Source organism: Perca flavescens, chromosome 12 (assembly GCF_004354835.1).
Source record: "Perca flavescens isolate YP-PL-M2 chromosome 12, PFLA_1.0, whole genome shotgun sequence".
Lineage (NCBI taxonomy): Eukaryota > Metazoa > Chordata > Actinopteri > Perciformes > Percidae > Perca > Perca flavescens.
Window position 1 is genome coordinate 9,064,678 of NC_041342.1, and position 24,747 is coordinate 9,089,424.

The 24,747-nt window shown below is 39.8% G+C and overlaps 1 protein-coding gene across 1 annotated transcript in view; it reads left to right on the forward strand.

The window, feature by feature from the left end:
• Window positions 1-24,747, forward strand: part of LOC114564922 (junctophilin-1) — a 125,957-nt gene that overhangs the window by 26,660 nt on the left and 74,550 nt on the right. Inside the window, exon 2 of the mRNA XM_028592601.1 lies at window positions 13,457-14,216. Within this exon, the coding sequence (XP_028448402.1) occupies window positions 13,457-14,216 (760 nt within the window). The remainder of the gene's footprint in view (window positions 1-13,456; window positions 14,217-24,747) is intronic.

Genomic DNA, 24,747 nt, shown 5'->3' on the forward strand with positions numbered 1-24,747 from the left:
AAAACATTTTACTCCTCCCAAAATTATCAAAAGGTATCCTTGTAAGGTAATGTAGGAAACACTTCACAAATAACGTTACAGTAATGAACCTCATGACACACAGCTGCATGCACCCGTCAAGGCCGCAGCTCCTGCCTGTGCTCTTCTAATCTGTCTAGGTGCTTTCCTACACTCTTCACATTTTCTCAACGAGAGCTCTTTCTGTCATAAAATGCAAAAACAGATCAGTATGTAAGCAAAAGACAGATTAATATATGAGCAAAAACAGATTAATATATAAGCAAGATATGTTATTTTTTTGGGGTTTCAACACACACTCTAAGCAATGATATAGTTTGCTTTTCAAAACACATCTATCTAAGTGATTATATGGTTATTCTGTTAATACTAACAACGTTATATATGTTAAGCAAGGAATGACATAGATTCTGCTATTTCTTTGTTTTTGGGTTTTCATCTGGCCTCGTGGACAACACTAGCTGAATCTCCGCTAGCCACTAGTTAATTTATGCAGCACTATGTTGTCCATCTCAGCTAAGAACGGAGAAATGTTGTGTTTACAAGCAGTCTGATGTTTGTAGAAGTCTGTATGGTTATACTTTAGCAGCCTGGTGTCGTTTTCAGGCGATTTGATAAACAGGGTGCCCACGGGGTCTTAAAAGTCTTTAAAAAAGTCTTAAATTGAATATTAAAAGTCTAACATTTCTTTCACAAAGTATTACATTTCGTTTACAAAGGTCTTAAATTATTTCTTGACCTTTCCTAGGATTAAATAAATACTGTAACATCGTAAATAAATGTTTTTGTGTGTGTGTGTGTGTGTGTGTGTGTGTGTGTGTGTGTGTGTGTGTGTGTGTGTGTGTGTGTACAGTATATATTAAGAGACACATGGATGTATAATAACGGTGTAACACGGTGTATTATATTATTATAAATCCATGGACATGGTGAGCAAGCTCTGGCCTAAACATCCAAGCTCGGGCACAAATCAATCAGTTGTCAGGAAAGAAAACATAACGTCTCGCACAGTGCTACTAACAAGCTAACATTAGCTCGTCGGTTAGAATGGGCAAATGCTGAAGGTCTGATCAGAGATGCGGACAAGTTGGCGGAAGAGGCAGAGGCAGGGCTCCACACTAACTTTTTGCCTTGGTTGCACTGGTGCGCCTAACTTTTTTTATTTAGGTGCACCAGCAAATTTTTCCTCACATTGCCGTAACGCTGAATGGCGATACACTATATATAGTTTGGACCGGCGGCGCTGTGTCTCTCCATGTTGCCGTGTGTGAGTGAATGGGGGCGGGGCTGCACGGAGGAGAGATCCAAACACAGGCACGGCTTTCCAGAAGGAACGGGGGCCTGTTTCACAAAACCAAGATAAGGGATTAAGCCGGGATTTCCTGGTTATCCTGGATGAATTTAGCCTTGACTCGGTTTCACGAAAGCAGAGGCACATAAATCACCATGGAGATTTATTCTGTGCCGCTAGCCTGGTCCTGACCAGGCTAACAGCCAGGATTTATTTAATCCTGGAACCTTTCCTGTTCACTCAGCAGTGGTTTTACCCTTTTATTATCAGCCTGGATTAAAATACAACAGATGCATATTGCTGTTCATTTGAGTACTGTTATTATTTAAAGTTGTGACCATTGTTTTTTTTTTATAATTATAAATTTGTCATTGTTACTGTTATATTGCTGTATGAAGACTGCTGTTCATATTGTTGTAAGAAGTTTGATGAATATATTATGGTAGTTGTTGAGATAATTAGAAAAGGCTGATAAAATTTCAAATGAGTTTTAAATGAAGTCTGTTACTAAGGGCAATACATACAATGCTGTACATTTCTATAGTTCCCCAATGCACCTTAAATTATTTTAGTTTATAATTTTTTTTTCTTTAACAATAAGGATCATGTTTGTTCTGCTGCCATGTGCATTGTATTTGGCATTCTTAGCTCACAATTTGTGTTGTCCAGTAAACTGGGACTATAATTTGGGAGGATTGTACAATTTTAAGAACATATCCTAACTGTACAATCCTCCCAAATTATAGACTTAGTTCACTGGACCAGTAACTATCTAGTGATGTAGGCTACTGTACAATCATGTAACAACAGGAAGAGGACACCTTAATGGTTTTTGACCTTATATTTTGCCTGGGGGGAAATAACTGATGAATATACTCTGTTCCATTCATGTTTATAGTGTGCATGGAATTTATCACTTTATTATCTTTATAGTTTCTAGATTTTACAGTGCAATTTCTTCAGTGTCTTTATTTTCTATGTCCATATATACCAGGGAGCAAGGCATATAATATGTAGAGAAGGAAACTCGTCCTCTATAAAAAATAAAAAAACGCGAGAAAAAGCGTGACAGATAATAGCGGACCGACTAAATGATAGTCTAAAAATATACATTTATGAACTACTGCTCTTAAATGAAACCATTCAATGTGTCACTTGTCATTTGCAAAAACGAACACCTGTACACTTTGCATTAAAAGCGAGTAGTGGAAGTTAATATGACTTAGGAAATTAATATTTTAGCCAATGAGAGAGAGGGAAGAACAGAGTGAAAAGAGATATTTACGCTTCATATTCTAGCGTTTTTAGAAAATGGATCTTCATGGTAAATTTCCTGAGTTATCTTCTGCTTACTTTTAAGGCAAAGAGTACAATTGTTAATTTGTGCAAATGATTAGTAGCCTAATCATTGAATGGTAGGATTATGACGGTTTCCATTCAGAGCAGTGGTCAGTTAATGTATATATTTAGGCTGCTTATGCATTCAGTCGGTCCGTGATCGTCTGCTACACTTTCTCTCGCTGTTTCGTTACAGCGGCCGTGTTATTTTCTTTTTATTCAAATAATGTGTTTCACGTCATCATACTTCCACAAGAAGCTGCTGCTCACTCTGTATAAAGTATGAACAATGCGTATTCTCCATTTTGGCATCAGTAAATCTGTGATCGACCTCGCGGTCTTTTGAGGAAATCCGTGGACGCGCATCTATCTGAATTAGTTCAGCCTGGCTCGACCTAGTCGCTCCTCCTCTGCCTGGCTTGGCCTTTGTGAAACGCACCAAGCCAGGATGCACAGATTAGACTAGGTCAAGCCTCGCTTTATCAGTTATCCTGGATTTATATATTCTGCTTTTGTGAAACAGGCCCCGGGTCAGGGCCAGGCCTGTATGTGATGATGAAATTAGGTGATGCATGAATTTATATGAATGACATCTTTTATTTAACTACTTCAATCACAGTAGTATATTGAGCACTGACCAAGCTTGGTGAAAACATTCATATGAAAGTCAGAAACAAATCACACAAACTAAAGTGCAGATTACAGAAATAGAAAAGCAAATATGTGGCTTTACCACACTTATTAGTATTTAGATTATTTAATTATTTACTGTAATAAACATATGTAAACATGTGGATTGCACTTTTTAAACACTGTCTTTGAACTTTACTAGACAGTTAAATAATTAAAAATATAGTATATATACAGTATCTCACAAAAGTGAGTACACCGCTCACATTTTAGTAAATATTTCATTATATGTTTTAATGGGACAACACTGAAGAAATGACACTTTGCTACAATGTAAAGTATTAAGTTTACAGCTTGTATAACAGTGTAAATGTGCAGTCCCCTCAAAATAACTCAACATATAGCCATTAATGTCTAAACCGCTGACAACAAAAGTCGGTACACCCCTATGTTAAATTCCCATAGAGGCGGTTTAGACATTAATGGCTATATGTCTAAACCGCTGACAACAAAAGTCGGTACACCCCTATGTTAAATTCCCATAGAGGCAGGCAAATTTTTATTTTTAAAGGCCAGTTATTTCATGGATCCAGGATACTATGCATCCTGATAAAGTTCCCTTGGCCTTTGGAATTAAAATAGCCCACATCATCACATGCCCTTCACCATACCTAGAGATTGGCATGGGGTACTTTCCATAAAATCATCTCTCAATGCAAATCAAACTAGCTATTAGGCTAACTGACATAAAACCATGCCAGTCTCTAGGTATGGTGAAGGGTATGTGATGATGTGGGGCTATTTTAATTCCAAAGACCAGGGGAACTTTATCAGGATGCATAGTATCCTGGATACTATGCATCCTGATAAAGAGATGATAGAGAGATGATTTTATGGAATCTACCCCATGCCAATCTCTAGGTATGGTGAAGGGCATGTGATGATGGGGCTATTTTAATTCCAAAGGCCAAGGGAACTTTATCAGGATGCATAGTATCCAGGATCCATGAAATAACTGGCCTTTAAAAATAAAAATCTGCCTGCCTCTATGGGAATTTAACATAGGGGTGTACTGACTTTTGTTGCCAGTGGTTTAGACATTAATGGCTGTATGTTGAGTTATTTTGAGGGGACTGCACATTTACACTGGTATACAAGCTGTAAACTTAATACTTTACATTGTAGCAAAGTGTCATTTCTTCAGTGTTGTCCCATTAAAAGATATAATGAAATATTTACTAAAATGTGAGGGGTGTACTCATTTTTGTGAGATACTGTGTGTGTGTGTGTGTGTGTGTGTGTGTATATATATATATATATATATATATATATATATATATATATATATATATATATATATATATATATATATATATATATATATATATATATATATATATATATATATATATATATATATATATATATATATATATATATATATATATATATATATATATATATATATATATATATATATGTGTATATATATATATATATATGTATGTATGTATGTGTATATGTAGCCACCCTTTGCTTTTTTTGATAACTCTGCAAACCCTTGGTGTTCTCTCAATGAGTTTCATGAGGTAGTCACCTGAAATGCTTTTCACTTCACAGGTGTGCTTTGTCAAGGTTAATTAGTGGAATTTGTTCCCTTATTAATAAAAAAAAGCAAAGGGTGGCTACTTAGAAGAATCTAAAATATAAGACATGTTTTCAGTTATTTCACACTTTTTTCTTAAGTACATAATTCCATATGTGTTTATTCATAGTTGTGATGCCTTCAGTGAGACTACAATGTAAATAGTCATGAAAATAAAAAGGAAACTCATTGAATGAGAAGGTGTGTCCAAACTTTTGGCCTGTACTGTATATATATACATATATACACACACAATGGTGTATTTTTTTTACAGCGCACAGAGAGGAGCTGCCTCCAGCCCCTCCTCCTTGTGAAGTTGCGTGCCGTGTGCATGACACCCAGAGCTATTGTTACGTTAGTTGCTAGTGTTCTTGCTGTGGGATTAACTGTACTAATAAAACCGTTGAAACACTGCCGTCACGCTGCTGTGAAAGCTCCCCAAACGTCATTTTATCAGTCTGATTGTTACCCCTCTCAGTGGCAGCTCCTCCACTCCATATCTTTATAATGGAGTTAACTGCCAACCGGAGCTAACCAGAGCTAATCGTTGCCAACCGAGCCTTCAGTTCTGCATGCCTGTATCCATTAACTGCATGTACTCTGGACTCGAGCCCGAACAAAACCCTTCATTTTATTAAAATGGCTGTAAAAGTTTTAAACTTCAACTCAGTTGTTTGAATGACAGAAATCAGCTCAAGGTAGCGTTAGTGTGCCAAGTTGATGCTTTCTCTGCGGAGTGCAAACTGGTTTGCTCTCGCGAGTCATGTGACCTTTGCGATTAGGAAATCGCATTTTAACATATCGCGATATTATTGCAAATGCAATTAATCGTTCAGCCCTAATAGACGGTTAAATTCACACACACACTGCGTCAGTCGTCAGACAGTCTGGCAAAAATGCAGGTCTTTCATTTTATTTTGGACAGAAGTGAAAAAGTACTAAAATATTGTACTCAAGTAAAAGTACCAATACTTTGATGAAATATTACTCAAGTACAAGTGAAATTACCTATCTGAAAAATTACTAAAGTAATAAGTAGTTCATTTAAAATGTAAAAGTTACTTAGTTACAATCACAGCAGGCAAAGTGCCTCATGCTACAATTCTTTCCAAAAAAACTGAACTCTCCCTTTACCATTCACACTGCTGATACATTTGATGTCTGTAAATTCAAAGGCTTGTTTACATTCAAACCGGTGACAATTTCGGTGGTGCACAGCCTATTTGTTCAACCGAGACTAATGTTCACAGCTCAGACTAGCAGCTAGCTTCTACACACCTAAGTAGCCCGTATGAGCTAATTAGATGTATGTGAATTAATCTAGCCAGTGTCCTACATACGTTGTTCTACGGGTTGCTAGTGCTAGACAAAAATTAGCAATGCCACGAAACATGTTGTTTTGCTAATTGGCAATTTGCTATTAGTAATGAAAACTTCATTTGAAGTACCAATGCACAAATACTTACCAAAACATGCTTCTGCAGATTAGATGTGGAGTTATTGAATGCTGCCAATTCAGTCATCTTTGGCAGGCACATCTGGCATTGCATGATGATATTATTGGCCCTCTTGAATTTAAATGAAAAACAGACTTTCAAATGTGGCCAAGGATTTTTGTCGTTTTGGGCAGCAGAATTCGATGTTTCAGCTAGCATTTCTACTGAAACAGTCTCTGAACCGTCGTCGCTCGCCTGATCCACCACCATCTCGTTCTCAATCTCCTACAGAAAGACTTGGCTACCTGGTAGGCATCCTAGATACTTATCATTCGCCACTGTAGTGGTTCCGGGCGCGATATTTTTTCTTCCTTTCGGTTTTCTTTAGTCTAAGTTTTTTTTTTTTTTTTTTTTTTTTTTTTTTTTACTCACTCCGTAACAGATGGGATTTGTAATGTAGTGAAATACAATACTTCACTCAAAACGTAATCAAGTACATTTTAAATTACCAATTTTAAAAACTACTTGAAAAATACAAAATACACAACAAAACTACTCAATACAGTAACGTGAGTAAATGTATTTTGTTACTTTCCACCTCTGATTTTGAATGCCTGCGAAAGACCATGCAATACAATTCAGACCGTCCTGCCAACCTGTACACATTTTGACATCAAAGAACGCTGTTAAGATTTTTCACTCTGAAGTCGATAAAAGCTGCTGCTGTTTCAATCCTGTCTGCTCTCTGCAACGGATGGGGCTGCTGCTCAGTTCTTCTTGAGGATAGCTAGGCTTGTTATTGTAAGTGCAATATAAAGTTACTATATCAAACCTTAAGGCCAGGATGGAAAATTGACTTTTTACAATGTAAACATTAACCAGATACTGACAGATATGTTCAAATTTGATTCATTCAATTGTTAATTATTATTTTGTGTCATAAATCCACTAGACATTTTCATATTAAATTTGCAGCATCTTGAGCCTTTTTGATAAGATTACTTGGAAACTAAGCCCAGAGTAGTTTTTATCTCCCTGAAACAAGTTTCCTTTTATTTTTAAAGGAAAATTGCAAAAAGAAAAGTGCGATGTCCTGACTTTTCCTTGGAAAAAGAGGTTAATTTCCCTCTCTGCAGAGTTGGTGGGACACTGAGGTTCAGTGGCCCGGCAGGATCCCTTGTATCACGACGGATACAGAACAGCTCACTCGACCAGCAAAATTAACGGGGAGTTTTATATTCTGGCCACTGGACATTGATTCACGCTGAGTTCAGGTTCCGCTTAGCCAATGGGAATTCAGTGTTTTTTAGACTTCCGGCCATTGCAAGGCTCTTTCTCTCATGGGTCTTTCCCTCACACTTTTTCACATGGAAGTGTGAAGTGAAAGGACTTCTGAAAGTACTTGCAGGCCCATCTCTTTGAGAAAGGGTGCTCAGGCTGTAGCTTTGTGACGTAGGCCACAAATCCTTTGTCTGTGGCTACATGTATTTCTTTCTCTCAGAGGTCAGTTTAACTTTCCACCAGGCCACAGCCCCTCCAGCACTGATTCGAGGCACCACCAAATTTTTATGATATATATTTTTTAACGGTCAATACAGTGGTCAATTAGGATCCCTTTAAATTTAGTTATAAAATAATTGTGACCAGATCTCTGGCCATTCTGGACTAAAAAATGTTGTTAGTGGCTAGTCTTGCGTTGCCAGACCTATCTCCAGTGCTGCGGAGGAAGGTCTGGCTAGTCCACACAACAGTCCTGGTTAGGAGAAAAACGTGCTCTGGTTTATTGGCATTTCTTTAAACCAATCAGAATCGTCTTGGGCGGCGCCAACACAAAGAAAGCGGAACGTGAGGGACGTCCAGACAAAAATGAGGGACATCCGGCTGAACCTCCGGCGGCACCGGAACAATCCTGTAAATGAAACGTCGTTGATAAAGGACTAGTTAGTGGCTAACATAAATGCCACGAAAAATATATGTGTGATAACCTAATAAAGTTATTTTTACATAGTTGCTAGTTTTGAAGCATTTTCTCTCACTGCAAATTCACATTTGAAAGTTTAATTTGAAGAGTGACCTCATTATCTTTTTAATCACAGAAAACTGGACAGTCCTAGATAATGTAGCAGTACTATAGGCAGTCCAATCAGGATGTTGCTCATGTTGTTGATAAAAAAGAAGACATAAGCCAAGGTAAAGAAGAAGTTATTGAAACCGATAGAAATGAAAAACACATACAAACAAAAGAAAAAGAAAGCAAGTAGATTGCTGGCACTACAAACTTGTGCATCTGCACACAGCCAAAACATTGTCAGGATATGAACCATTTCAGATGGTGAAAGATTGCACAGGGGGAAGGAATTTAAAAAGAGAGCCAGCAGAGTGAGTGGGATTGCCCATCTTCAAATGTAGTGATGTGCACAGATTTAGAGGGCTAGATTTATCAAGCCTTTTGCGCTTGTTTCCAGGCGCTATTTGGTCGCAAAGACGGACGTAACCAATGCGGGCTATTTACAAACAGGGCGCACTTGGGTAAAACCGCAGATTGTCTGCCACATGAGCGAGAAGAGACAAGTTGCGCTTTCAATATGCGTTCGTGGGGAAAGTGGGAGTTCCACCCAAAAAGGTGGGAGGATAAGCGCAAAGTGCGCCTAATTATATATTCTGTGGTATTTACAAAGACTGTCAGTAAGAGCGCGTCTCTATTCTGCGGGGGAAATTCTCCGCCTCTTAAAAGCAGATCTAAACCAGCCGCAATCGAGTTTCCTCGCAGACCTTTATGCCGCTGGTGAAATGGCAACAGTAATTTGAGCAAGACGAAGACATAGGCGAGGCTGAAAATATTTTTAACACAAGAATCACACTTTGTCAGTGAACACAACATCATTTAGCGTTACAGATCAAGCAGCCATGCAATATTAGAGTTACTGGAAGAAATCAAAGATGACATTGAATCACCCACTCAGCGTTCACATTCCATTCCAGCAGTTGTTAAACTCCTCGCTACATTACAAATATTGGCAGCAGGATCATTTCAAACAGTCATAGCATCAGCAGTGGGAATATCGCAGTCTGCACTCAGCCATATCATAGCACAAGTACCGCTTCGCTACAGCGCAATTTACGGTATAGTGGGCGGAGAAAGACGCTGATTGCCTGATGGGTGTCAGGGTTGATAAATACTACGCAAAATGTGGAAGCATAGCGTGTGCTATTACCAAACTCGCATAAACAGACGCAGCGCAAACTGCGCTAGTGTTATTAAATCTAGCCCAGAGTGTCATGCAGAGTCATTCGTGTAAAAAGACTGTAGCAAAAGTGAGGTTGATCTAAGGAAAGATTGTTTCAAAAGCATGGTTAAATTGATTATTACAGTCCTAGCATAAGTAAAGTGTTGTTTAAGCTGTGAATTATCTGCTGGTGAACATTTAGGAAATTTTAAGTGTCAAAGACTTAAATTTCCTGCATTTTCAGGAACAAATTTATGGTTAAAACGTTTTAATTTATGTCAAGGAAATAAAAAAATCCTGGTGGCAGTTAACAATTCAAAATGCAGAAAGGGAAGGGGGCTTTCGCATCAGACTACAAAGTCCAGATCATTTGATTAGTATGAACAGGGTATAATGGTAACTTTTTCCCTAAGTTGAAAAATGTAGGAGTGACTTACATTAGGTAGGAACTGCTATTACTGTTGAAGCTAATTTGTACAATAATACAATAGTATTATGAATACAAAACGTTATGAAGTGTAATGTGTTCTATTTTGAAATATTGATCAATAAATTGTCAGTGATGTTAAATATACAGTTGTGTAATGGACCGCCCTTACAGTTGGGCATGCATGTGAACCGCGGATTAATTATAGTGTGAAATACAGTTTTTAACTGTCGCTGTTACTTGAACGGGACTCATCAGAGAGACAGAGTGGGCCGCCTCTGCTGAGAGTCAGGGCAATGCCGATAAAGTGCTTGAAACTGTGGTTTTCATGTGTACTCCCGTTCACATCAGGAAACTGGACTACTATTTACAAGAGACGTTTTCACATGAAATGGTCTTAATTTAATGCCATGGACATACAGCAGTCAGAGCTCCGGCGGAAGACTGAGCTTCTCGCTCGTCAGCAGCAGCTTCTCGCTCGTCAGCGGCAGCTTCTCGCTGCCCCGACGATCCCCAGCATGGTCACCGGAAGAGTCCGGTACAGCCCTCTGCAAACGGAGATCCCATTAGCGCTAGCTTTACAGCGGAGCATTCAGATCTAGTCAAATCAGCGCCAGCTGCACAGCTGTGGTTGAGAGGCTGTCTACGGAAAATATTGACGTTTTGGCGCTCAAGATTTTCCTTTGGCGCTGGCTAAAACCTCTTTGGCGGATGCCAAAATTTTCTTTATGCAGGAAAAACCCTGGTTGTTTGTCATTAGGTTATTTGAATAAGAATTTGAAGGAAATGTACATAATGTATGAAATGTAATAATTGCTTTTCATTTAATTAGTTCATAGAAATTAGTGAACGGGCCAGTAAAATTTCAAGCCTATTAAAGAGCCATGCTCTAGGATTATGTTTAGTGTAGAGAATAATGATTGATTTTTACTTCGATTAACATCAGAAAACGGTGAAAAAATAATTACCAGTTTCCTGGAGCCCAAAGTAATGTCAATAGGTGTCTTGTTTTGTTCGACCAGCACTCCAAAAAACAAATATATTTATTTGATGTTCAGGCTGTGTATTGGCAAGAATCTGGCAATACGATACGTATCACAATTCATGGGTCACGATTCAATATATTGCAATATATTTCGAACTGTGCTTAAGGGATTTTTTTAAAGTATAATTTTAGAAAAACTAATATTTAAAAAAGGACAATGTTCATAAAAGTCAAAGAAGATTACTTTAGGTAAACAATTCAGTACACAGAAAATCAAACTTCCAGTTTGGGATTGTGGTTCACAGGTTTATATGCTAAAGTAGGCCAAAGTTCAGCCATAGCTTCATTGTTAGCTTCTAGCAAAAAGTCAGGCAATGTTAGGCAAGGACAATAGTGGTGCCTCTCAGCATAGCCATCTAGTGGTAGGGGGTTTAAACACAACATAAATGTGAACCACTGTCTTACATAATATATTTTAACGTTAAAAAAAAAAGTATCAAAATTTAAAAATAAATCGAAAAAATCGAAAAAGTATTGCAAAATAAAATATCGCGATATTCAAGTGTATTGATTTTTTTCTTACACCCCTATTCAGTCAGTCAATTTAGGTATATATAATGTTGAAGAAACAGCACATTATAACATTTGAGAAGCTTAAACAAGAGAATGCTTTTGTTTTTGCTTAAAAATGAAATGATAGCTGATAGCTGATTAATTTCTGTTCAATTCAATAATATAAAATTGTATTTATAGTCTCAAATCATAACAAGAGTTATCGCAAGACACTTTACAGATAGAGTAGGTTTAGACCACACTATAATTTACAAAGAACTAGAGATGGCCCGATACTCCCTTTTAGGCAGAAACTTTGAGTGGTGAGGAAAACTTCTTTTTAGGAAGAAACCTCGGACAGACCCAGGCTCTTGGTAGGCGGTGCCAGTTGGGGGTATGATGAACAGTGGCAATTATAGTCACAATAAAGATAGTGGAACTATGACTAGAAATAGTAGTTGTAGTAGTTCATGGAATAGCAGGGAACTGCAGGGTGTAGCAGGGCATAGCCAGGCATAGCAGGGTGCCAAGCAGGACCACGGCGACAGCTGCAACCATGATTTAGGTGCCACCCTAAACCAAGGAAAACTGCGGGGCGAGAAAACATAGGAAATAAGCTCCCCAAAGCTAAGTTAATAACAAGCATTTCTGGGAAATAAATGCACACAGATGGAAAGAGAGAGGAGAGAGGAGCTCAGTGTGTCAACGGAAGTCCCCTGGCAGTCTAAAACTTTAACAGCATAACTAAGGGCTGGTCCAAGGCAAACCTAAGCCAGCTCTTAGGTCTAAGGGTATTTTCACACATCTTAAATGTACCTTTTTAGGGTATTTGCATGAAACCAATCAGTGAGGCCCACATTTTTTCTAGTGTAAAGAGATAATTTGACAATATGAAACACTGGATGTTCGCTTTTTAAAATACCTCAAATCTCTTTTGTAATGATGTGTTGTACAAATTGTTTTGGTGCTTAAAATGAGTTTACCAAAGTCTTAGGTTGTCTGAAATGAAATTTTGTGATATTGCTTGTTGAAAAAAACATTGTTTGGACGTGCCGGTGCGTCTTTTGTTCTCAGAGGGATAAGGCTTAGTAGATGAATCTGATGCCTAGAAGCAAAGAAGAGAAGGGGTTTTGTGTCTGAAGCTATACACGCTCCCCCGCCGGTCTAGGCAAATGCTGCAACTCCCTAACTATAAGCTTTATCAAAGAGGAGAGTTTTAAGTTTACTCTTAAATGTGGTGACAGTATCTGCCTCCCGAACCCAGACTGGGAGCTGGTTCCACAGGAGAGGAGCCTGATAGCTGAAGGCTCTGGCTCCCATTCTACTTTTAGAGACTCCAGGAACCACAAGTAACTCTGCATTCTGGGAGTGCAGTGCTCTTGTGGGACAATAAGGTCCTATGAGCTCTTTAAGATATGATGGTGCCTGACCATTAAGAGCTTTGTAGGTCAGGAGAAGGATTTTAAATTCAATCCTGGATTTTACAGAAAGCCAATGCAGAGAAACTAATACAGGAGAAATATGATCTCTTTTCTTAGTTCTTGTCAGCACACGCGCTGCAGCGTCTGCAGTGTCTTAAGGGACTTATTTGAGCAACCTGATAGTAAGGAATTACAATAGTCCAGCCTTGAAGTAACAAATGCATGGACTAGTTTTTTCAGCATTATCTTGCAATTTTTGTTTGTTTTTCTCATATAGTTAAGATCTTGTCAGAAGTCACAAACCATACATCCTGCAGTCTTGTATTTCATGAATGCTTCTGTTCAAGGAATTCTGTAATCTATTAGTGATTCTGTTACTTAGCCGTCTCTCTTTCGGTCAGATTTTTTTATTCCTGTATTTTACATATAACTTACAGTCTGTTGTCTCTCTCCCTTCCTCCCTTTCTCTCTCCCTTTCTGCTGCAGGTACCTACCAGGGTCAGTGGACTGGTGGGATGCGTCATGGCTACGGCGTGCGTCAAAGTGTTCCGTACGGTATGGCCTCTGTCATCCGCTCACCCCTACGCACCTCACTGTCTTCCCTCCGCAGTGAGCAGAGTAATGGTACAGTACTGCGTGACAGCCTGTCTGACAGCCCTGCTGGTACACGCGGTGGCTTTGTACTCAACTTCCACTCAGACGGAGAAGGTTCAGAGAAGAAGAAGGGTCTTTTTCGCCGTGGCTCCCTCTTCGGCAGCCTTCAGCGATTGCGCAAATCAGACTCGCGCTCATCCATTTCCAGTAAGCGCAGCTCAGCACACAGTGACACCACCATGAGCCGCATCAGCTCAAGCGACGCCAACTCCACTATTAGCTTTGGAGACGGAGACCCAGGCGATGACTACCTGCCTCTGGAGGACAATGTGGATGCCACCACCACCGAGTCATACATGGGGGAGTGGAAGAATGACAAGCGCAGTGGCTTTGGTGTCTCAGAGCGCTCTAACGGCATGAAGTACGAAGGTGAGTGGTTGAACAATAAGCGCCATGGCTACGGCTGCACCATCTTTCCTGATGGCACCAAGGAAGAAGGCAAGTACAAGAACAACGCGCTTGCCCGGGGCATCAGGAAGCAGCTGATCCTGCTGAAGAACACCAAGACCAAACAGAAGGTGGATCGAGCCATTGAGGGAGCAGTGAGAGCAGCAGCTATCGCCAGAACCAAAGTAGAGATTGCCATCTCCAGGTAAAATTTCCCGTGGCCAATATTTGCCTTTATAATGAAACCGTGTTTCCCATGTATAGATTTATTTTTGGTGGCCCGCCACAATCAACGTTGACTGCAACATATTGATTTACTTTATTGTAGAGATGTGCACAGCACATTGATTCGCTCAGCCCCTCCTTGTCCCTATACTTAAATTGTGACCTGCCTGTGAATAGCCTCGCGGATGCCTCCTAGTGTGCTTGACTGCATTTAACGTCTGTCTTTACCATATACAGTGGGGAGAACAAGTATTTGATACACTGCCGATTTTGCAGGTTTTCCCACTTACAAAGCATGTAGAAGTCTGTAATTTTTTTATCATAGGTACTCTTCAACTGTGAGTGACGGAATCTAAACAAAAATCCAGAAAATCACATTGTATGATTTTTAAGTAATTAATTTGCATTTTATTGCATGACCTAAGTATTTGATATTTTAGAAAAGCAGAACTTAATATTTGGGTACAGAAACCTTTGTTTGCAATTACAGAGATCATACATTTCCTGTAGTTCTTGACCAGGTTTGCACACACTACAGCAGGGATTTTGGCCCACTCCTCCATACAGACCTTCTCCAGATCCTTCAGGTTTCGTGGCTGTCGCTGGGCAATACGGACTTTCAGCTCCCTCCAAATATTTTCTATTGGGTTTAGGTCTGGAGACTGGCTAGGCCACTCCAGGAACTTGAGATGCTTCTGTCGTGGAAGTTTCCTTTGCAGCAAGGGTAGAGGTTTTCAGAGTTTAGTAAATTGAAACAAATGAGACAGACTGAGACTAGAACCAAGTTGGGTTTTTGTATTTTATTAAAAACATATATATATTCAAATAGGAGCAACATGATTTCACAAAAGGCCGCAGACCAGTGTGGAGTCAGTTTCTCAAATGAGTGAACAAGAACACTCATTTGACACGCACATAGCCACTCCCCTCCGTATACACAGCGTCTGTCTCCATGAAAATGAGAGAAGACGGCTGGCAAAATTCACAAGTTCACGAAAGGTTGGTATCTCGTGAACACCTTTACACAATCACACATTAGAAAGTGCTATAAAAATATTTTATATTCTGAATACAATGTTGTCAGTGTGTTAATGTTGGAGTCCCGACCCGACTCTTAGCAAACATGCGATTGTGCCTGCTTTGGAAAGTTAACTAGTCCCAAGTTTGCGGTAAAATGCAGTCGTGTTGTCGATGTCAAAACACTATATGTAGCAGCTGTGAATCAAAGAAACTTATTATAAATAATGTTATGTAAGGTTTTTTCTCTTACACAAATGTTTGCTGAGCATTGAACAGTATTTTCCGCGACTGAAAAAGGCACGTTTTGAGGATGGGGACCAGCCTGAACCGGAGGTATCAGTCTGAGACAGAGGTGAACAGTCCAACCAGTGTAATTAATTATGTTATTAATTTGTTTACAATATTTTCAGGCTTCAACCAGTGCTGCTCAAGTAGAAAGACAGGGTCAGGGAGAGAAAGAGATAGAGATAGATTTGTTAGGCATTGAAGAAAGAGTAGGAGAGGAGGACAGCATCCAACAGTGTGTCCTCCTCAGTTTTTGATACTTGATTGTTACGAAAATAAGTGTTTTACCCCCCACCTGTCTATGCTGATTGTTTCTTGGCAGATTAGTGTCTGGTATAAGATTGCCACTGCTTTTTCCACTTACTGGCCTAACAATTATCATTTCGAGTGCATGATCTATGGTATGTCTGCAAATGTAGATAAGCAAGACTTTATAAAGTGCCAGATTTGCAGACATTGGAAAAGGTGTGAGGCCGGGCGGCTATACTTGGTCATTAATTGCTGAAAGGACATAAAGCGCCCAAGGTTTCCTGGTAACAGTCACCCCCAAGTACATGAACCTGTTCTTAGTAACTTTAAAGTAACAAGTTCAGCGCTTTTATCCCAGTTGATTTGAAACCCTGAGAAAGAGCCAAACTGGGTAAACAACTCCATAATTGCAGGTAATGACTTCCGGGGTTTAGACACGTTAAGCAAAACGTCTACATGCAATGACAAATGATTCAATTCAATTTTATTTATAGTATCAAATCATAACAAGTTATCTCAAGACACTTGATACAGATAGAGTATGTCTAGACCACACGCTATAATTTACAAAGACCCAACAATTCCAGTAATTCCCCCAAGAGCAAGCATTTAGTACAACGTGCCATTTTAAATAGAGGCCGACCGATTCATCGGTTTTGCCGATTAATCGGCACCGATAGTTGATTGGTGGAACTATCATTATCGGCAAAAATCCATACCGATAGTTTTTCCTGGTTGCGTTCGTTGCTGGAGCGGCTGAGTAGTGCGCGCTGTCATTCATTACACAGTACACGAGAGCTGAGAAGGGTCTGCTGGCATCATGCATTACAATAGCGGCCTCTAGAGGCAAAATAAAAACTATCACTGATGCCTCATGTTGTTTATTTTCGACACGTGTTACTGCGCGCTGCACGGAGAGCACATGCTGTGCGGAGAAGGCTGACATCAGATGCGCGTTTAAAGCATCGACAGCAAAAAAGTATGTATACAGTACATTTTGTCATATCATTATAAAGTTATTAATTTGTTGAATAGATGCTGCATTAGTAGAGAAAGAACAGCACAACAGTATGTTTGTTTGCTTTCGAGGCTGAGATGACGCTAAACATTAGTAGTAGGCTAACTAACCTCAAGCGGTTAAACACTGACAAAAATGAACGCAAGTCCGACCCAAATCGTCCATGATCCGTCTAGTGGCTGCCGCTGGAGAATAGAGATGTGTAGAATCGACAGCGCATTCATTTTAAAATCCTCAGCGGAGGAGCATCAACAACTGCCCAAAAGCACGGTAGCGTTATATGGTGGAGCAAGATAGAGAGTGAGTGAAGAGAGGGAGTGCCCAGCGGCATTAGAACAAAGCCATGACTCATTGAAATAAAACGTGTTTTCGCCGATTCATCACTAGAAATGCAACTGTAGCAAGCATGTCACTATCACTAACGTTATCCACATTTGTATTTACCATAGACAGTATATAAGATATTTACACGCAACAAATGATATATCCAAGTCGGAAGTTAGAACGAATGCATTGTGCAAAGAGTGGTTGCTATGGAGACTAATCACAGCCCAATGGAGCGGTTTCAGACTCACATTCTGACTAGAATCTGAGTAGCACCACGTCAGGCTAGTTCTAAACCGTTCTACAGAGAAGAAAGGCGTCACTGTTTTGAGATTTGGCATACATTTGGGCCTTTTTTGAAGAAATGTAAATATTTTGTCCTTATGTGAATTATAATGCTCATTATGTTTATTTTTGCACTGGATGACTCCAAATATGTAGGAGAACTGTTTTAGACAACACACATGCTTGTGTAGCATTGCTGTGGGTGTAATATCAATAAATATGACATTATTATTTTGATTATTGGCAAAAGCGTCTGGACTTTTCTTGAAAAAATGTATGTATTTTGTCAACTGTTTTATCCAGTATCAATTCTAAATACTATCGGTCGATTAATCGGTTATCAGCAAATACGGCCCAACCTAGCTATCGGTATCGGTAAAATCCACTATCGGTTGACCTCTAATTTTAAAAGTATCTTGTTAATCAGTGTTAAGCATTAAGCATGCCATCATCTAAGCCTGCTCAAGCAGTGTTATTTTTTTTCCTTTGCACTGCATTACTAGCCAATCAGAAGCAGACTAGGACGGGTCTTCGCGCAGTGCGGATGGGGAAAAAGTCATTCAAATAGTCGTCAATAGCTGTCTGTCCTGCCAATGGCTGTGAAAGAGGTCATTTGGCATGCTAATTAGAATATTTCCAAAAAACACTCTTGCACACTTATTACTAGTGTGCCATTGGTTGAGCTACCACACGCCTACATATGGTAACCCTGGATTAGAGTATAGAAACTGCAAGTTGACTGTTTGGCGGAGGCATACAACCACAAGGCGGTAATTCTAGTCTTGATTTTATTAATTTTACCTCTCTCTTTTTATTTATTTTATTTCATTATTTCTCAAACCTTTGGCAATATTGTCTTTGATACACCCATGCCAATACACCTTACTTAATTAACTTCAGTGGAGAGGGAGAGGAGGGAGAAAGAAGAAGAAGAGATAAAGAGAGAGAGAGAGAAAGAGAGAGAGAAAAAGAGAGAGCGGGGGTGAGGATGGAACCAATGTGAGTAAATCGAGAGTCAAGAGAGTAGGTGTGTGTGCTGGAGGGAGAGTAAGAGATGCAAGTAGACACATTCTTGGCTAGATTGCCAGTTTGTTTGTGTGTGTGTGTGTGTGTGTCTGTGTGTCTAAATAAGGCCAAGGAGGACGACGCTTAACAACAGCTGAAAGCGCCCCCCCCACACACACACACACACGCTTTCTCTGGTATTCTCCTTGGTCAGTGTGAAAGAACGGGCTGAACTCTGTTGATGACATGGCTGACCTTTAAGGCCCTGACACACCAAGCCGACTGTCAGCTGTCGGCCCAACTAGGACCAACCGCGACCAACCGTCGGCCTAGTTTGTGCGGTATGTCCAGCGTTGGCCTTCGTCGGCCAAACAGCCAATTCTATGATTGGCAATTCAACTTGAAAACGAGAGTGAGGAAAACAAATGACTGTGAAAGGCACACACAAGGCTCCTTTCATTTTTCATCTCATCTGATCAATCCAATACACATACAATAAGAGCTGTCAAAACTGGTCAAAAATGACGTTTGAATGTTTCTTCTAAAAAAACACAGGTTTGAACTACTGGAATATCTATTTTTGCACATTATGTCCATAAGATGGCAAACGTACAACGAGATATACATAATTACTTGTGTAGGCATATTTATTCAAACAATAACATGTCTTTTAAAAGATCTCTATATACCTAATAGATTACAAAATAAACGTTAATAAAGTAATATCCTATACCATGATATTTAAAATAAAGACAGTAGTAGACTTCTCTTTCTCTGCACCCTCTGCACCGCTAAACAATTAGCCCCCTAGCAAGCAAGCTAGCTTACTAGCCAGCTGGCCAGCCTCTAAATTAGTAAAATGTAAGAACTTAATGTTTAATTTACACGCTCTTGTCAAAGGAAAGGAAAGCACATCGCTATTTCCAGGTGAGTGACAATTTAGTTTGGCTAATTTTCTGTAACCAGTGTATGATGAAGACAAGTTGGGTGGGTATATAATAGATTACCGCGAATAGATTACCGCTGCCTGTTGGTATGAGTTATTTCCTCTCATGCAGGCGCAGAATGACGTGGTACTTGGCTGTTGGCTTTAGTCTCTGCGGTGTGTTCCAGTGCTAATTTTTGGCCAAGACAAAGGGCGTCGAGGGTGGATTAGAGGCAACGCCAAAGTCGCCATCTCAAGTTGTAAAAAATAACTTTTAGAAGTGTGCTGGAAATTGTGAAAAAACATTATCTTACCCATTGTGATGAACTGTTTTGGTCACTTGAGGTGATTGTGTGAAGTCTTGGGTAAGTAACAAGCACACATTTTCATCTGCTCCATTGTTTTATATAATTTGGATGCCAAAACACGTATGTTTGTTGATTTGCGACCAAAAGTTAGTAGTGGCTAATGGCTCAGGACTGTTTTCTTCTTATAGCAGGTGAATGTGACTGCAGAGAGCCTACAGCAGGACTATTCAACTCATTGGGCCTCATTCACCAACATCTTCCTAAGTTTTCTCTTAAATATGTTCTTTAGAAAGTCCCTAAGAAAAGTCTATGTCGGATTCATGACGTGTTCTTAAACAGCAGAATTGTTTGCACCTGTGTTCTTAGGATTGATGAATCCCACGTCTTCGTAATTGAAAGTGTGTGCCAGTTGTTCCTAATTAGCATAAGAAAATGCCCCGCAAATTCCCATATAAGGACATGACACTTCTTGTGCACCTCCTGGGAAGCACTGAGATGGTTGTCGGAGTCACAGATGACCTGTACATTGCAGTGGTGTACTGAATCTCAGTACTTAAGTAAAAGTACAAATAACCAGAGACATATTTACTTTAGTAAAAGTAGAAGTACCACAATGACAACCCTACTTAAGTAAAAGTAAAAAGTACCTGATTTTAAATGTACTTTAAGTATTAAAAGTAAAAGTACTTGCATAACGAGTTATTCTCTTAATCTTCTTTTTTTTTTAAATGGTAATATGTCCACTACCACAAACAAGGCCTGGCTTTAAAAAAAAGTTCCTATCCTAACCAGCATAAAACAGAAAAATGTTATTAGTTGGTTTTATTCATGGATTGATTTTAAGATGGTTTTATTTTCTATAACCATGGAAGCGTAAGCAAATAAAGTGTGTTAAGCAGCGGGAATCGGGAGGCGATGTGAAGAGCTCCAGCCAAATAAATAAGATATGAACGCGCCTTATGCAGCCTGGCGGAGAAGTAAACAACACTGTGGAGAGAAATAGATGGCAACTATGATTTAAAAACGGGAATAATAAAAAAGAATCATTTTCACTTTTACCGGAGGCTGTATTACCAAGGGTCAGCGGCGCTGTGCCCGGGCTCTGGAGCACCGGAGCCGGATTGGAAGCCGATGAAGGCTCGGCGGTGCCCCATATCAATGGTAACCAAACTTCACTGGTGAGACAAACTGGAAGACGTTTTGGCAGGGGGAAAAACTCATTAGAAAATGTAACGGAACATTGTATAAATGTAGTGGAGTAGATAGTATAGATAATTTTTTTTCAACAAATGATCAGAAATACATTATAGTTAATACTATCATTGTAAAAAAAGTAGAATTACATAAAATGCAGTAACCAGTTATTTGGAGCAAACTGTCATCGCTCAAATGTGCGTAAGAGTGCTCTTCAGTGTTCATAGATTTTGTTCTTAGCTAAGAACAAATCCAAGATAAGAAAATATTAGTGAATGTCAGAATCTTCGTAAAATGTGCGTAAGTGGGGTTTAAGAACACATTTCTTCGTAAGAACGGTTGGTGAATGAGGCCCATTGTTCATGCAGGGGGGGACACATTTTCAGAAAAATCAGTGCCTGGGGCCTGGACATTTCCCTGAGCTTTTGTCAAAATCAATAATTTTCCTGACATCTAAATACTGACTGAAGTTTATAGAGATTAAAGAACGAAAACTTGACAATGACATTCACGCGAATATGAATTAGCCATGTGGATTTTCCGTTCAGTGGAGAGGATGGTTGATTATGCCAGAACCTAAGTTTAAAATAATTTTTCCAAGTTTAAGATTCTTGGCAAACTAAGTTTTCGTTTTAGCTTGTTTGTAAAGATTCACTATTTGCAGAGTAGCATGCTGTGTTTGTGTAAAACACAAATGAGAGAGAGACTGCATGCAGCCTGAGCAGATTGAAATATTGCTTTCTACATATTTATGCCTGTTAAACAGGTAAGTATTAGCTTTGTACTTAAAAAGGTGTCTTTGCACTTACAGTAACAAGCGTAACATTTGTTGTCATATGTCCCAGGGGCCGTTGCTAATCCTCTCTGTATCCTCCAAGTTAGGTCGTGTTACATGCATGTTGTAACACAAATACCGCTTTGCTTTGTGTGGGGTGTGCATGAATAGTGCTTGAACCTACATGGCATTTTGTCTGTTTTATTATGAGTGTTGTCCAGTCTGACTTAGATCCTCCCACAATACTGAAACTAATCGGCATGTGAATAGAGATGTAAATATGGGGAGATGGGTTTGCACTCTCGCTCTCTTATGTGAAAAGCTTTTTGTCTAATTCCCATAATTTTGAAAATAAACTGTTAATATTTCTAATCCTGCTGAGCTCCGGCGGTGGAGCTCTCGACTCCAGAGGGTTCCTATTTTTGAAAAGAGAAGTGTGGGGACATTGATTTTTGTGGCACAAGAGCTGATGTACTGTACTGACTGAGAAAGTTGTTGGATTCTCGTAGGGTACAGATTTGATCATTAGCAAATTATCAAAGATGTTTCATCAATATTAATAAAGTTATGAATATGGTTATTAATAACTTTATCAAATCGACAAACAATCAAAACGGGGCACCACCCTGTAAGAACCAATAATCAAACTGTGGAACAGTCTCATTTCTGTGAAAATCCTTTAAAAGGAAACAAAGGAAGGGGTGATTTCGAGCACGGACCTGTTCAGCCAGCAATTATTACAACAGGTACACAAATAATCACAAGCAACTGCTAATTAAGTATAATAAGATTTATTAAAGTCACAATTATCAGTAGCTAATCAATAATCCTTCAATAATAAACTTATATACCTTTTTAAAATATCACAACCAAAAAACCAAGCAAAAACAAAACCGCATGTAGCATGGACACCTCTGTGTCTGTGTCTGTGTGTGTGTGTGTGTGTGTGTGTGTGTGTGTGTGTGTGTGTGTGTGTGTGTGTGTGTGTGTGTGCGTGTGTGAGAGTGAGTTAAAGTGGTGGGGGGCGGTGTCGAAATGTAGTCTAACACAAAAACTACTGCCAAAATGGCTACTCCTGTGAGTTGCACAAAACTATTTAGCCTCAAGAGGGCGGTAGTGGTGCTGCGTGCACGAGGAGGGGTTAAAAGGCCGAGGGGGTTGCTAGGCAACGCGCACGCTTAGCCCGTGTGGTAGTTCCTGTGTTAGCTCTGTACAAACGTAAGCCGATTCCACGTGGTTAAGCTAGCAGCGCTAGCTCGGGAGCTATGTGGCTAGCTTGTGTCCGTGTGTGTGTGTGTGTGTGTGTGCGTGTGTATATAATTAGTAAAAGAAGAGTAGAGAAGAAGTGTAAAGAAAAGAGGCACTCTGATCTTAGTTATCGAAAATGACCAGCCCCCCCTCAGCCCCTCAGGTCTGTACCACACGTGTAGTTGGGACAGACTCTGAGACTTTTGTATTACTGAGGGAAACTAGAACACTCACTAGAACCCCTCCAGTGGCTAACAGCTGATTTCCGCGATTATCTCACAGACAATAACTAAACTCCGTGAAAAGGAGAGATTTAGCAGGTAGCGATTACAGTTTTGACCAAGCTACTTAACACAACCTAATCAACAGTATCGTGATCAATTATACATTCACAGAAACAGATTAATAATCATATATGGACCATTACATGATTACAATCAGATCACATTAATGGCAACAATGGTAGCAAACCCTTTGCTCATTACTAAAACAAACCAAACACACCAATTCTATAGTCTGCCCAGAACTGTGTAAAAGCCTCCTTACTGTGGTTGTTTGTCAGTTAATCTCTTGCCAGAGTTTAACGATCCATTTCGTCCAGAGCAGTAGACGAAACGCAATCCCGGTCGACAACGCAAGAAACGGAACGTAGTCCTTTCTTGAATCTGGGCTGAATAAACCCGCTGCAGATAGAGGAAATACTGGGCCAGTATTTCTCAGATCCCCTTTGTATATCAGAAAGATATAAAATGTCCCAGCTCAATCTCGACCAGCGAGGTGACGCTGGCAAAGCTAGTCCGGACTGCCTGCACCTCCTGTCGGTAAAATGAAATAGAGTGGAAAGCAAAGATCTTGGGGTTAACAGGCTATTTATAGTTTGAGACCTCATGCTGTGTTTATGGTCCCGCTGAACCAATAGGAAGACTCAAAACTCTTGAAAGTTTGAAGACTACAATCTTGTAGTTCTTTGACTTCCTGCCAGCTGTGAGGCTTGTCCCTTCTGGCTGGGACTTTCGCATAGAGGTGTGAATTAACCAGGCTTTGGGGTTTACATACCGGCCACGATTCCTTTGTCTCTCTGGTCAGCTCAATCTGAGGCCTTTTTTGTTAAATCAGGTTTAACCAGCTTCTTGGTCCCCAACAAAGTAAAGGGAAACAAGATAACGGACACTCTTTTATTTTAATTTATGCAGCTGTCTCCACCTTTCCACCTAGCCTTGGGTATCTGATGCCACATCCCATCTGAACATGCCTGGAACACCTCCTTAGGGGTCATCCTTACTAGATGCCCAATTGCCTCCTTAGTTGAGGTCGTCAGTGTCCCTCCTCACTGTGCACAGCTTGGATGGACCCCGTTTCCCCCTCCTGAGGCAGTGGACACTTTTCCATAATAATAATAATAACTAGAACTGCAAGCAGTTATGACGGGGTCCAAGTCTCCCGGCTCCAGTCGCCCCTGTCGACCGATAAAATACAATATACATACGTAAAATACGCATAAAAAACAAAATAAAATCTGCAAAGCCTAAGGACAACTTAAGAACGCCTGCCTGAACAAAACAGTTTTAAGCTCTATTTTAAAAGTGTCCACAGACTGGGGTTTTCTCAGATGTTCAGGGACGGAATTCCAGATGCGAGGGGCAGCGATGAAGAAGGCTTGATCTCCCATGGTGCGTAGTCTTGAGCGGGGTTGATAGAGGAGGTGCTTTGGGACCGGAGGTTACGGGTAGATGAGTGAGGGATAATGAGGTCTTTGTGGTATTGCAGGGTGTTGTTGTAGATGCAATGGTGGATGATGAGGGCAATCTTGTATTGAATTCTTGAGGTTATGGGGAGCCAATGAAGGTTCTAAAGAATGGGAGTGATGTGGTCATA